The 15,536-nt window shown below is 40.5% G+C and overlaps 1 protein-coding gene across 4 annotated transcripts; it reads left to right on the forward strand.

The window, feature by feature from the left end:
- The first annotated feature begins 971 nt into the window (after positions 1-971).
- Positions 972-15,229, forward strand: nsd2 (nuclear receptor binding SET domain protein 2). 4 transcript variants are annotated; one of them, XM_046877660.1, is made up of 24 exons: positions 972-1,329; positions 2,724-3,454; positions 3,707-3,896; positions 3,987-4,150; positions 6,018-6,467; positions 6,554-6,643; positions 6,732-6,903; positions 7,042-7,104; positions 7,209-7,321; positions 7,635-7,725; positions 7,822-7,928; positions 8,141-8,239; positions 8,325-8,448; positions 8,768-8,968; positions 9,073-9,252; positions 10,346-10,502; positions 10,702-10,904; positions 11,035-11,138; positions 11,377-11,646; positions 11,742-11,858; positions 12,025-12,166; positions 12,620-12,726; positions 13,561-13,759; positions 14,153-15,229. In XM_046877660.1, the coding sequence occupies exons 2-24, from the start codon at positions 2,741-2,743 to the stop codon at positions 14,539-14,541; spliced, it is 4,446 nt and encodes a 1,481-aa protein (XP_046733616.1). In that variant the 5' UTR covers positions 972-1,329; positions 2,724-2,740; the 3' UTR covers positions 14,542-15,229. The 4 variants fall into 4 exon arrangements, with proteins under 4 accessions (XP_046733616.1, XP_046733608.1, XP_046733634.1 ...); XM_046877652.1 differs by having other exon boundaries at positions 972-1,235; XM_046877678.1 differs by having other exon boundaries at positions 972-1,235; positions 7,825-7,928.
- Positions 15,230-15,536: the final 307 nt, after the last annotated feature.

The following is a 15,536-nucleotide window of genomic DNA, read 5'->3' on the forward strand; positions in this document are numbered from 1 at the left end:
GGAATATGGCTGATTCCTTACATCCTGTACTGCAGTTGAATCTTTTTTTTTAGACGGAAGTGTGACTGGGTTTAATATTAAACAAAACCACATGTAGATTTCGAGCAGATTTTCATCGCTCTGAAATGTGGGATCTCTTTACACTGCGGAGATCCTTTTCCCAGGGATCAAGTGTAGACCCAGCCCTGCTGTCTAATCTGTAATGTGATCTGAATCTAAATCCAGTCGTTGTTCTCCTTCTCCAGATGGACCCAAACTTGTCCATGGTCGCGCCGCACTGTACGCGCATGCGCAATATCGTGGCATCTCCTAGCGCGAAATAACACATTGTCATCATTATAATACACAAGATTTAAGGACATTTCTTAATAGCATATGTGAAAGGTAATAATTTGAAATGTTTTAATAGCATTGCAATGGGCTCGATTGAGTCATCGTTACTGCTCGCTTTTCACGGCTTTACTTTTTAAATGGAGTAAACGGGCTTCCATAGAAACGGACTCCTCGAGGAATGCCATTGGAGAGATTTTCTGGCGCGCTCTTTTATTGGTTGCCAGACATTTTTTTTACGTTTACATATTGGGTTTAAATGATCTTTTCCTACACACATTTAAACTTCTAATTATTCGAATTGGCCTGGTCATACAATCATATTTTTTTTTTAATAAAAAAAAAAAAATGAAATAGGCTATATAATTCAAAGACGTGCTGCCTCCTAATGCTGATACCGATTCTTGTAATTTCAGCGCTTTTACAGTGTGCGCTTTCCTTTTCAGATGTACCGTAGAATCTGGTCATTTGATAGATTGATATTGAGTCTGTTTTTATTTTATAATTTATCCGTAATTTGTGTTTTTTTTTTTTACTCAAACATAAAAAAATGAAACACCTCATTCTCATTTTAATTCAACACTGGCGCGTAAACCTGGCAACCCGCGTTCTTGCCTCTGACGTCATTGACTGAGGATGCCCTCCAGTTTTGTTCATTTCTGTTGGCGGCTAAAGTTTCGCTTCTCGGCCTCGACTTGATTCGGAGCAACGCGATAATAACCAATTACCTCCGAATCGCGTTTATTAGCGTGAGCTACAAAACCCGCTAATGTTTTTTCCCCCCACCCGGGGCTTGGATATTTTTTCTCTCCTTTTTTTTGTTGTAAGATGCCGTATAGCGAGGGAGAGCGGAACACATTTGAAAAGGCCGGGTGAACGGAGCGGCAGCCGCCAGCCAATCGGAAGTGAGTATTTTTCGCGCTGATTGGGGCGAGTTTCCCCGCAAAGCTTCAACTCGAATGAATAGGAGGGTCGGAGGAGCCGCAATGCTTCGAACAGGTTATTATAATGTGCTGAAAAATAACACACACCGGGGCACGACTGCACCGTTCGGGTTTGCACGAGCGGGACCGGTGCGTTCCTGCGAAAAGAAACCGGCGTGTTATTAAAGCAGCTGGAATGTGTCTGAGTGTGTACGAGTGTGTGTGTGGGAGAGAGAGAGAAAGCTAGGAGGCTAACTAGCATTCGAACCTGGTTTGTCAGGCAGATTAGCTGTTGCCTTCCTCAGATTTGACATTCACACCGACACATTATATCACCGCCTTTCATTTTCTCTTCCTCGAATAATCTGGTTTTTCCCCTCCATTAAACTACTATGTTTATATTCGGGTTAGTTTAACTGCTGCCTGCTTGTTTGTTAGCTGTTTTTGGAGCATTTTTAGCCACAATGCTAGCGTGTGTTCTGTTATTGTTTGTCCCTATTAGCGCCTTCACAGTCCGCCACTAACGCACTGGATTGGAGTGTATTTGAAACACACACACTAGATGGTGGTTCATATAAGCAGTACCCTGAGTGTACCCGGGCTCTGGGCTCAGTATTGTGAGGGGTGTATTTGCATTAAAGTGGGCTCTTTTATTCAAAGTGTATGTGAGCATTAGCGAGGCTTCGGGCTTCGGTTTTTTTTTTTGTCACTGAAGGCTATTAATATCAATAGGTTTCCCTTAGCTCGAGTGAACGAGAGAAAGAAAGAGGGAGAGAGAGAGTGGGCGTTTTGAATGACAAAAGATTTCTAACCTGGTCGTGTTTTAAAAGTGATTCAGACACACGATTTTCGCGTGTTTGATTTGTCAAATATCTGTGTGCAGCATGTGGTCAGAGGTTCGCATCCTCACTCAGTGTCTGAGGGTCTGATGGTGTCTCCGTCCATGATCCCAAATGATCCAGCATCTACACCCCCCATCCCACACACACAAAAACAAGCCTCTAAATGAGCGAAATCCCAGTGCTTTAACTCGGTATGACTCTACCCGGGCCCCCTCTCTCTCTCTCTCCCTGCACACTGAAGAGGGAAGCCATCTTTACTGACCAGATCCCCATTTCGTTTAACATGGATCCTCGGATTCACTGGTGCAAGTGGTCGTTGCTCGCCTGACAGGATGTGTTAGAAAGTACACTCGATCAAATCGGATCTTAGTATAATGCAGGTTTATTCCTTGATCCCGAGGTGCTCTGGCAGGTTAGCCCCCATGCTTCAGCGGCTACAGGTGCAGCAGTGTGGAGCTTTTCTCCTGCCTCTGTTATCAGCCCAAAGCCTTTCAACAGCTGTTGGGTAGATTTACAGTGATTTTATTATTTAAAAAAAAATCACAGTATAATTTAATCTATTGTTGGATGGAGTGATTAGTAAATAAATAAATAAATACAACAATGTCTGTGCCCTATCTTACACCAGATCTTTGAGTGGCACCGATGGACAGTAAGGGAGGATCTTTACCTGCAATGCCTGAGCCAAAGACCCCCACCAGTATGAAGCAGTTGTCCGAATCTCCATGTGGATGTAAGGGACGAGGCGATGGAAGCACAGATCCAGCTCTTCTCATGGATAAAGCCGCCACGCCCCATGATGGGGTTTTGCAGAAGATGGGCAACCCTAACCACGCTCACGAACACCTGGATCTGACCTGCTTCTTCAACTCTGATCAGGAGACAATGTCGAAGTTCTGCACGTCTCCCCCCGGATCGCCCCTCCGTAAAGCAGTAGAATCGGGAACTCCGCATAGCAGCCCGCAAAGGAAGCAAGACTCCCCGGAGCTCACACTCAAAATAACCAAACATTTGCCCAATGGAAAGTCGCCAACGTCGAGCAGGTATGAAGCTAGCTATGGAGAAGAGGGCACAGAGGATACGAATGCAGCTTTAAGTTTATCAGAAGGAATGATTGCTCCTGCCAGCATTGCCAACGAAGGAAGCAAGTTAAGGGGACCAGTGAAAAAAGTGCCACCGAGCAGACGGCACCCTATCGACCCCGTGATTAATGGCTGTGATAGATCAGCTTTCACACACACTATCATAGAAGCACGTGACAAGCCCAGAGAGTCATATGACCCTGCTCCTGAGATTGATGTCCTGACCTCTGAATCCAGAGATGCTGCTGTACCGACCTGTGTAACTTCAGACGCTATGGTATCTCTTTGATTTCTGTGTTCACCCATCTTTAATTTTCATTGAATTTCTATATCAAACAAAACAAATTAAACAACTAATTGAAATTTCTTCATTAAAATGTTTCGAAATGCACCTGACACCAAGCCTTTACTTCAGTAGTCAGGATTGTGCAATTAAAATGTCATTCTAAAAAAAGAGAAATTCAAATTATTAACAATTGCATCACCCCAAGCATGATCTAAATACTCATTTTGATGCCCCCCCTCACAGCCTATACTGGATGCTGAGGGGGATACGAGTGTTCAGAGTATGGAGGACGTGCAGACATTGCTGACAGAGGAGCAACCCAGTGTCCAGTTTTCTGTGGGAGATGTTGTCTGGGCTAAGGCGTCTGGATACCCATGGTGGCCATGCATGATCACTACAGACCCAGAGTTCAAACTTCACTTCAGACAGAAAGGTAAGGACCAGAGAAAGAGTGGAAAGAGTTTTTTTATTTATTTATTTATTTTTTAAACCTTTGATTAACACAAATTTTTCTCTTCAACAGCAAACAAGTGCAGAGGATTATTGTTCCATGTACAGTATTTTAGCGACACACCAGAGAGAGGATACATTGCTGGGAAGAACTTGGTAATATTCTCTGAGAGAGACCAATATCAAACACTGTGCTGCGGAAATAAAAAATCCACTGTCCGCTCTGATGACAAGAAGGTACTGATACTGTTCACTGCTACTTGACTTATTATATAAAGAGTATTATATTGTATAATAATTATATATAATAAACATGTTTTATTTATTTATATATATATATATATATATATATATATATATATATATATATATATATATATATATATATATATATATATATATATATATATATATATATATATATATATATACACACACACACACACAGCGTGCGTACACAAACTGCCCGTCCAAAAAGTCACCACCTGGATTTAAGTAAGCAAGTAAGAGCCTCCCATTAGATAATTACTGCATGAATGATTGTTTCAGCTGGCAACAAGTTTTTTAACTCTAACTGATGCAGTGAGTAGCTTCTCATTTCTTAAACAACCATGTCGAAGACACGTCTTGTGGTCGTGGAAAAGTTGTTAATCTGTTTCTGAAGGGTCAAATTATTTTCATGCATCAAGCAAAGAAAACATCTAAGGAGATTGCTGAAACTACTAAAATTGGGTTCAAAACTGTCCAACGCATTATTAAAGACCGGAAGTATAGTGGGGAACCATCATCTTTGAGGAAGAAATGTGGTCAGAAAAAGAGATCTATTAAAAAATGTATTTAAATTTGAAATCGAATTAAAAAAAACAACAACAAAAACAGCAGGACTTCAGGCTATGTTTAATAGTGAATTAAGAGCATTTCCACACGCACAATGCAAACTTGAAGGTTTGGGACTAAACAGCTGTGTAGCCTGAAGAAAACCTCTTATTAGTGAGGCTAATCGTGGAAAAAAGGCTTCAATTTGCAATGGACCGTGAAGAAGTACTCTGGAGCAATGAAAGAAGGTCATGTGGTCTCATGAGTCCAGATTTACCCTGTTCCAGAGTGATTGGTGCAGCAGAGTAAGAAAAGAGATGAACTGATGCACCCATCATGCCTAGTGCCTACCGTACAAGCCTGTGGGGGCAGTGCTATGATCCGGGGTTGCTGCAGTTGGTCAGGTCTACAAGAGGTTCAGCAACATTATCAAAGAATGAGGTCAGTTGACTACCTGAATATACTGAATAACCAGGTTATTCCATCAATCAATTTTTTCTTCCCTGATGGCACGGGCAAATTCCAAGATGGCAATGCCAGGATTCATCGGATTTAAATTGTGAAAGACTGGTTCAGGGAGCATGAGGCATCATTTTCACACATGGATTGGCCACCACAGAGTCCAGACCTTAACCCCATTGAGAATCTTTGTGATGTGCTAAGGGCGACTTTGCGCAGAGGTCCGACTCTCCCTTCATCCATACAAGATCTTGGTGAAAAATTACTGCAACATTGGACAGGAATAAATGTTGTAACAATGCAGAATCTTATCGATGCCACAGCGAATACGTGTCGTAATCAAAGCTAAAGGTGGTCCAATGAAATATTAGTGTGTGTGACTTTTACTTTGGACGGGCAGTGTGTGTATACATATGTATGCACCTCAGGACCTCACCTACAGCAGTAACTGACTTTACTAACACCGTTATGGCTGATAAACACAAATGTCTACAAGCACACTCCAAAATGTAGTGGAACATCTTTCCAGAAGAGTGGAGCGAAATATAAGAGCAAATTGTTACTGAATGTGGAATGCGATGCTCTAAAAAAAGCACATACCATACCCATGACCAGGTGACTTTTGCCAATATAGTGCGTGTGTGTGTGTGTGTGTGTGTGTGTGTGTGTGTGTGTGTGTGTGTGTGTGTGTGTGTGTGTGTGTGTGTGTATGTATGTATGTACACAAACATACAAATAACCAAACAAACATGGTAGCTCATCTTTGTGTGAAAGCAGAAATACACTGAGGTACCCCCGTTGTAGAGCTATTTCCTTTTCTTTTGTTCAGCTGTCGATTCCGCGTAAGGTGCGGATACCATGGGATACGGGCGTCTCCCAGGCAACAGAGGCAGTAACTTTACCGTTGGAGGAGCGACTGGCCAAGTTCAGCTTCACATATGAGGGCAACCAACCACGGTTCAACTCTCATATGCTGCAAGAACTTCAGTGCAAACAGGAGAGTCAAGAAGAATTTCCAGATACGGCTAGTCTCACTCCTCCTGACTCCACTCAGTCCAGCCCCATCACTCTACAGACAATGAGCAACCACCTTACCCACCCCCTGAGCTCCAACAGCAGCACTTCACAAAGGAAAACGCCCCTTCCTACTAAAGCACCTAAAGCACCCAAAGCCCCAGCCAGCAAGGGGCAAATCAGCCACAAGGAGCAGAATGCTCACTGCAAAAAAAGCAAGAAAGTCGTTCCTGTTGTAGTTTCCCCTCAAATTGACTCTGAACAGGTAAGTGCAGTTAAGAATCTGCTAAACCCTGATTTATTTTTATTTAACTTTTTGGTACAAATTGTATTTATTTATTTATTTTACAGGATATTTCCACTGCTGCAGATAAACCTTTGACCAACAAGAGGAAAATGAATAAATCTGGAATATTCACAAAAGACTCCTCTTTGAAAGAGGTGTTGCATTATTTTTTCTTTATTTTATCATTAGCCATGTTATCCATGTTTTTATTTTTTAACGTTTATCTATAAAATATTTGTGTAGGATCTCCTATTTGCTGAAATTGACCCCCACTTGAAAGCAACCCAGAAAAAGCAGAGAAAACTCAAACAGAAGTTTCCAGCTGCACCAAACTCTCTGAAAAGGAAGAAAATTAAAGCATCTGCTGTTATTGCTGAAAGACTAAATACAGAGTTATTGAAGCCAGTGGTTTTGGGTGAGAATTTGGGCTCTGCAGTCCTTTTTTTAAAAATTTAAATTTATTTTTCCTTTTTGGCATTGATACCTGTTTGAATAGTTTGTGTTGGAAAAAATGTTTGCCTGATACGTGTTCCCTGTCGGCTTGGTGTTAAAGATGCCGAAGTCTCCAAGATGAAGAGAAAACTAAAAAAAGAAAAGGACGATGCTGTCTTTAAAGGTTTTTGTCTTGCATTTTTTAAAAATGGTTTTTATTTTAAAACAGTATTCCATAGCATTTATTCGATTTCTTAAGCTATCTAAGTAAATCCGTTTTGTGTTCAGTTATGAAGAAGGCCTCGAAGCGTACACTTGAAGATCTCGTTGTGGAGGATGTACCTCAACCAAAGAAAAGGGCCAAGCTCGAGGACGGGGTAAAATGGCGCGAGCCGTTAAAGGTTTGATAATTTTCTAAAGATTCCCTTTTAAACAGGCAGCACAGATCAGTGAAGGAGCAGCGATGTTTATGTTTTGGGTTCAAGCTTATCAATAATATACTTGAAACATTAATTTTCTTGCGTTAGTAAAAATGCACTTTAGTAATTTGGGTTAAAAAAAAAAAAATCTTATTAAATGGGCTCTGTGCAAAATATAAATACAGTTCCAAAGTATGCCCAATGCATCAGCCTTTGGCTATAGTTGTATGTCTTACTGTATGTTTTGATGGCCTGGTTAATTTATTGTATTTTTTTTTTCTTTTCGAAAACACAGACAGCTGAGCCTCCTGTCGCTATACAAAGGCGAAAGAGACCGAAATCTGCTATCGCTGAAAAGAGAAAGAGACCCAAACCAACAGTCACCGGTAGATAAACCAATAAATTACTTTTGTTCGATGTCTTAGTCATTCATTCACGTGTGCTGTGTTTCTAAAACAGTGTTTTGGCATTTTTTGTGGCAGTAGAGCCTAAAAGGAAGGGAAAATGGGTTAGGAAGCTAAACCATGAAGATTGCAACGAGTCACCAGTCAAATCAGTTTCATCAAAGAAGCGCAGCCCATCAACCCAGGTACTGCTAGAGATCCGATCCTTTACATTGTGAATACAAGGTCATTATAAATAAATTTAAAAAAGAATAAAAATCTGAATAACTACACTGTATTACTAATTGAAATCGATTATTTTTATTCTATTGAATTAAAATAGCAAACAATTGTAAAGTGTCCTTTGTAATATTTTTTTTAGTGCATTCTAACAAACATTTCCTTTAATGTGATCCAGACTTCCTTTCAGGAGAGACCCGATTCTCCCTCTGATGAAGCCCATGCTACCAGGAAGGCAGAGCGTGCAGTCAGTAATAAAAAAGAGAGTGTGTGTCAGGTTAGTGTACATGCGCTGTATGTTTATATGCAGCAGAATTGCGGTCTTGGTCCGAGTTTTTAATAAATTGTGTGCTTTTGAAAAGGTTTGTGAAAAGACAAGTGAGGACCTGGTGACATGTGAAGGACAATGCTATGGTTCATACCACCTGCAGTGTATGAGTTTGGACCAACCACCAGACAAGGTGCTCTGCACTGCTTGCCGCACAGGTAAAGAAGAGACCCTTTGTTTAGCATCCCTGCAGTCACAAAGCCGCCTCACTAATAGTTTATATTAAAACCGCATTATTCATATTGGAAAAAACTGCAATGAGTCAGTGCTCTTCGTTGTTGAAATGGAATGTGGTGTTCATGTCATGTGCTTTTATGAGTGTACTCATTACACATTGTTCAGTGTAGAGTAATAGAGCAAAGAGTTTCCTATCGCACCCCAGAGCCGGCTCTGACCAGTGCCCCCTTCTTAACCACTTTTTAGCTACTTGTAGGTGTGAAATTCATGATTAATATTCAGAGCATATTTGTGTTTCAGGCGTGCACCCATGTTTCACTTGTAAGAAGTCTGAAGGGGAGGTGAAGCGCTGCAGCGTTTTACACTGCGGTCGCTTCTACCATGAAGCATGCTTGCGTTTAAGTGCGCTGACCGTTTTTGATAACAGAGGATTCCGCTGCCCACTACACACTTGCCTCAGCTGTCACTGCAGTGGCCGTGGCACAGCAAAAGCCACCAAAGGTACCTCATTCAAGCAAAACACCCGCTACTGTACACTCAGTACACGTAACGGTTTCTTTCGTGGTGCAATATATTCATGCAAATTGTTTATGTTCATGCTTTAGGGAAGATGATTCGCTGTCTGCGCTGTCCAGTAGCATGTCACACTGGGGATCTGTGCATAGCAGCCGGCAGTGAGGTGTTGACACCTACTACCATGTTATGTACCCATCACTTCAGCCCTAAAAAAGGCTACAGACATCATACACATGTCAATGTCAGCTGGTGTTTCATCTGCTCCAACGGTGAGCACCTTTTTCTTTTTATCTTTAAGAACCGACATTCTAAAAAAGTGTTTACGAAGACTAATATGAGTGTAAACCAACTGAAGCAATTGTGGAAATTCTAGTTGTGTTTTGGGTGATTCTTTTGTGCAGAAATAGAAAATCAGTATATTTGTAGCAAAGAAATTGGTCCTTTAATGCATCTGTTACCGATATTTTCTCTGTTGATGTTTAAAATAGTTTGAACCCATAAGCACTATACAGCACTTCATATATGTTCCTAAGTCTGTTAATATAATAACAGTAAAAGTTACTGGATATTGACTTTGTAATATTACATAGGGACATTTAAATTATTATGCAATTGTATTTGTATATTAGGTGTTTCTGCAAACTGTCTTTGCAGAAAGTCTTAAACTGTAAGATCAGAATCACCTTTATTGCCACGTGTTATAGGATGGAGATGCGTTGTGATGACCCCATCATAACTTCATAAGGATGAAGATCAGTATGGGGTCGTATACTGTAATTTAACAAATGACTGTACATAATTTAGCAAAACACAGCAATTTACATTACCGTAATGTATAAACTTTGCAGTGTGTATATATGTGTGTGTGTGTGTGTGTGTGTGTGTGTGTGTGTGTGTGTGTGTGTGTGTGTGTGTGGCAACGAGTGGAGGGGGGAGTCGGATGCGCTCCGTTTAAGTGACCGGTGATGGCGATTAAAAAGGAGAGAAACGGGCTTAAATTTTTGCTTTGAAACACCAAAAACACAGTGACTGACTCACTGAGACAACTGAACTCTGATCTCACAAGGCGGGAGATGAGCACATCCTGGCGGTGTTCCAATGTAGCCTACGAAAATGTACATTTCATTATTGTGTGCTGGTGCTATAATATAAAAACAAGGGGAAAAATGGTCGAACTCGGAAAATAAAATATAATAAAGATGCAACATTTCAGCTCCTGATTAACAGTGTTGGATCAGAAGGTGTTTCTACTTGCCTGGGAATTATGTTTATCAATTCAGAAATTCCTCTTAATTAAAAAAAAATTTGTTTTGTCAAAGTAAGTAATGTTTAAGCAGTGATCCTGTATTTGTATTGTTGTAGGTGGCAGACTCCTGTGCTGTGAATCATGTCCAGCTGCCTTTCACCCTGACTGTTTAAATATATCCATGCCTGATGGCAGCTGGTTCTGTTACGACTGCCGCTCAGGCAAGAAGCCCAAGTACAGGGACATTATCTGGGTCAAACTGGGCAATTACAGGCAAGTGTCAATCAGTGAGTCTTTTCTAGGGTCTTTTTTTTTTTTTTTCCTCCCCCTTCCAGCTTTCTAATAATTTTCTTATAAAATAAAAAATGTTACAAGCATGCCCATCATCTTGGTACATCTTTTGGTTCCGTTTTATTAAAAAAAGAAAATAATTTAAAAAATAGTTAACTTTTTGACCCACTCTGAATCTCAGATGGTGGCCAGCAGAAATCCGTCACCCCAGGAACATCCCTACAAACATCCAGCACCTACGTCATGAGATTGGCGAGTTTCCTGTTTATTTTTTCGGATCAAAAGATTACTATTGGACCCACCAGGGCCGAGTTTTCCCGTATATGGAGGGAGACAGGGCCAGCAGAAACCAGAAGACTGGTATTGGGAAGGTTTTTAAGAATGGTAATGCATTTTCCTTTTATTTATTTATTTATTTATTTATTTATATTAAAATATATATATATAACTTTTTAATACAAGGTCCTCTTATTTACCACTGCATCTTTCTGTTCCCTACCTGTCCTGTCGTTAGCTGTGCTGGAGGCCGAGGCTCGGTTTAACCAGGTCAAAATGGAGAGAGAAGCTAAAGAAGCTCAGGAGAACAACAGGAAACCTCCTCCATACAAATATATCAAGGTAGAAAATTTTACACAATACATCCTAAAAAATTTCTGTCATACCTTTTTTTTTTTTTATTTTTTTATTTTATTTTTATTAATAAATAAATAAATATATATATATATATATATATATATATATATATATATATATATATATATATATATATATATATATATATATAATATAATATGCATGCATGCCCTTTTTGTTCGGCCATGTTGCTTTGTAGGTAATGCCAGTTTGTTTTCTGCAGGTCAACAAACCAGTTGGACATGTGCAGATTTACACGGCGGACATCTCCGAGATCCCCAAGTGCAACTGTAAGCCGAGTGATGAGAGGCCATGCAGCTTTGAATCGGAGTGTCTGAATCGCATGCTGCTGTACGAGTGTCACCCTCAGGTCTGTCCAGCTGGAGATCGCTGCATGAACCAGGATTTCACCAAGCGCCTCTACCCCGAGACCAAGATCATCCGCACAGCTGGAAAGGGCTGGGGTCTCATTTCACTCCGAGACATCAAGAAGGTAAGAACCAGCAGTTACTCTAAACACACACTCACTATCTATATATCTCTCTCTCTGGATGTGTTTAATGCTGCTGATTTATGTTTGTAAATCAGGGGGAGTTTGTGAATGAGTATGTGGGGGAGTTAATCGATGAGGAGGAGTGCAGAGCCAGGATCAAATATGCCCAAGAAAATGACATCACACATTTCTACATGCTTACCATTGACAAGGTAAACTACTGGTTTAGTGAGGATGAAAAGAGGTCGTGTGTGTGTGTGTGTGTGTGTGTGTGTGTGTGTGTGTGTGTGTGTGTGTGTGTGTGTGGCATGTAAGTAAAGTAAAGTTAACTGATGAAGACAGTGTTGTACACCACATGACCCAATGTCGTGTATGTAGGACCGGATCATTGATGCAGGCCCAAAAGGGAACTACTCCCGCTTCATGAACCATAGCTGCCAGCCTAACTGTGAGACTCAGAAGTGGACTGTGAACGGAGACACTCGTGTGGGTCTGTTCGCTGTGTGTGACATTCCAGCAGGTAAAAAAAGCGGTGAGCACACCGGGACGTATTTATTGCAATAAATGATCAAAATATACAGATAGGTGACAGGAGAAAAACAACATGAACTTAAACATTTGGAAAAAACTACTTTATAAAGAATAACTCTTAGGAGCTTATGGTAATGTATGATTGGGAGCCACCTCACATTTACTAAGACTGCAGCGTTAAAAACTACACATTTCTAAAAGGTTCCAGAAATATTGAGAGAAATTACTATTTAAAAGTTTTAATCATTCATTTGTTTTAGTGCAAAGAAATTCTTTTTCTCAGTGACTTGTTTCTTCACACTTTTTTTTTATATTGTTAAACCGTATTCAATATATTCTGTAAAAAACACAAACCTTTTTCTTTTGGTTCAAAAGCAATATATATTAACGTTTGCTTTTTAGATGTAGACTTTTTGTTTGATTCATTTATTTCAATTTCTAGGGACAGAGTTGACTTTTAATTATAATCTGGACTGTCTGGGGAATGAGAAGACGGTTTGTCGCTGTGATGCACCCAACTGCAGTGGTTTCCTAGGAGATAGACCCAAGGTGAGTCACACACTGCTGTAAGCACCCAGTCATTTATAATTTATAACAAATACTTGATATGAAGACCAAGAGCATTAGATGCCAGAATAACAGTACAGCTTTATTGTAAGTACTGGTTACTCTGCTTCACAGAAGGGCTAGAAACATCCTTTTTCAATCATGTAAAAATATGTATCACGTTAGTATATGATATTGTGAATTCAAGCTATTAAAAAGAAAAGCGGGCGATTTATGAATCATGTCTAAAAAGTCTATTGAAGCCATGAAGTTTACCAGCGTAATATAATCGTGATATTTAGAAATGCACGTTTAAATCAGGATATTGTCTTTGATGTAGCCAGAGTTAACAAGTATACACTCGCTGATCACTTTATTAGGAACACTATAGTAATTCTGGCTAGGGCCTCGCGTTGCTATCGGAGCAGCCCCAATTCTTTGTGTAATGGACTTCACAAGGTGATGGAAACGCTCAATTGAAATTCCGGACCCATCCCATTCATCCCAGATATCGTGATTCATCAGACCGGGAACTTAGTCTTCTGCTGTAGAGCATCTGCTTTGAAGAACACGTGCATTCTGACATGCTTTTCTGCTCACCACAATAATATACATTAAATACTCAAACAAGCTGATTTGCCACTAAAGATTACGCAACTGTCACAACTGTCACTGACACTCTGACAATTGATGCCCATCCGCTGCTACAAAATTAGCTAATTTTGATAATTGCATAAATCTGTAGGCAAATTCTTGGTGCGTGCATTCCTAAATGCCCTTGAAAAGAATTGTCTAAAAAAACCAAACAAGCCAATGGTACTGTGTCCTGTGTCCCAGATCACCCCCACCTCAGAGCCCAAAGCCAAGATACAGAAGAAGAAACCCAAGCGGCGGCGTGCTCGTAGTGAAGGAAAGAAGCAATCCGAGGATGAGTGTTTTCGTTGTGGTGATGGAGGACAGTTGGTTCTGTGTGACCGCAAGGGCTGCACTAAAGCGTACCACCTGTCCTGCCTCGATCGAACTAAGAGGCCATTCGGTAAGCGCAATATTCACCACGTAACTGCTGAGAACGGATCAGATCAATTCATAAACGGACTAATTTAATAATGAATAACGTTTTATACATATACATTGTTCATTGGTTATTGAACATTATAATATGCAATTCCTTATATTCATTCTATAAATTCACGTCGAGTGATTGAAAGTACAGTTAAAGGTTTTCGATGCCACACACACACTTCAAATAAGCCATGTTGAATTAAACCAAGTAAATTAGTAAAGGAGAAATGAGTGGGTTTTCATAAACACCTTGCAATATGCGCTAATTGGATATATTCTGCAGCCTGAATGTTTATGGCAGGAGTTTGAAAGAGAGGGCACTAATGAGAGAAGGTCGTTTCCTGATGTGTGTTGATGTGTTGAGCAGGTCGTTGGGATTGCCCCTGGCACCACTGTGACGTGTGCGGCAAACCGTCCGATGCCTTCTGTCAGCTGTGTCCCAACTCCTTCTGTAAGAGTCACGAGGACGGCACGTTGAACCCGCACCCTACCAGCGGCCTGCTGTGCTGCCAAGAGCACGACGACTCGGACCCGCAGTCCACGACGCCGCTCGCCCAGAAGTCCAGCAACACCACTAAACCCCCCAGACGCGGCCGTAAACCCGGGGCTCTGAGCAGCGCCGAGCCTGCAGCCGAGAAGCGCTCGAGGAAACACTGTGCCAAGAGCAGAAGAGTCGAGCTGCTGAAAGCGTTCCTCCCGTCCCGGCTCTTCCCTCCACGACCTCGCCATGATTCAGTGGTCTTGATCTCAACGTGACTGTTCTCCCAAACTGAAAGCACTGTCTGATCAGGGAAGTATCCGAACACTGTAGAGCTCGATGAAACTGCCACGTCCGGTTCCACCCCTCACTCAACATCTCGCTCGGAACCGAGCGCTGAAGCCACCACACCAAACAGCCTCATTACTACACAGCATTATAGAGGCCAAACTTGAATCTTTTTTTTTTTTTCCTTTTTTTTTTTTTTTTTTTTTTTATATATATAAACACCTGTTTTAATCGTTCAGATAGATTATTATAATTTTTTTAACAGTAGATATGTATATTGAAATGTATATGAAAGACCAAAATTATAATAATACTGGAATTACTGATAGCAACAGATTGCGATTGTGTAGTCTTCATGTTTTTTTGTTTGTTTTTTCCTGTTTGTTTTTGTTAAACAGCCAGTTGTACCGTTAAATGTAAGACACTATGAATAGCTTTTGAATTGTTTTAATAGTTAATATAGAGTGCATTTAACTATAGAGCAGCACATTTTTAGCACGTTAAACTTTTTTTTTTTTTTTTAGCTCATTTTTTTGAGTTCTTGTATCATGCTAGAAGGTTAAATGAGTCTCTGCTAAATCTACCTATTCAGAGTTTAAAAAAAAAAAAGACAGTTAATTGAGGATTAAGTCAGGCGCTTTTTGTGAGGTTTGGGTGAAATAAAGCTTTTAAAAAATATTTTGTGCCTTTTGTGTATTTTGCACTGACTATCAGAGGAAAAGAAATCTCGTGCGTACACCTGACAGGAAGTCATTCATGGACTGTGTGATGGTGCTGAACCTGAGGTCATAAAGGCTGCAAATAATCAGCAACAACACACACATTGAGATCCATTCCATGCTTAATTGGTTAATGATTCCATCCCAGTGTGTGTGTTGAGAAAATGTTACCCAGATCACTATAATACAGTTGAAAAGAACGCTTCGAGTTACTGTAGTGTTCAACTGTAATGACTCGTTCTCCTGTGGTCTCCATCACCAGGGCA

This window comes from Silurus meridionalis, chromosome 2, assembly GCF_014805685.1.
Source record: "Silurus meridionalis isolate SWU-2019-XX chromosome 2, ASM1480568v1, whole genome shotgun sequence".
NCBI lineage: Eukaryota > Metazoa > Chordata > Actinopteri > Siluriformes > Siluridae > Silurus > Silurus meridionalis.

Coding starts and splice junctions, on each gene's coding strand:
- nsd2 (XM_046877660.1), top strand. CDS start 2,741: ATGGACAGTAAGGGAGGATCTTTACCTGCAATGCCTGAGCCAAAGACC. Junction 6,904..7,041: donor ATTGAAGCCAGTGGTTTTGG/GTGAGAATTTGG, acceptor TTGGTGTTAAAG/ATGCCGAAGTCTCCAAGATG. Junction 10,503..10,701: donor GTCAAACTGGGCAATTACAG/GCAAGTGTCAAT, acceptor TCTGAATCTCAG/ATGGTGGCCAGCAGAAATCC.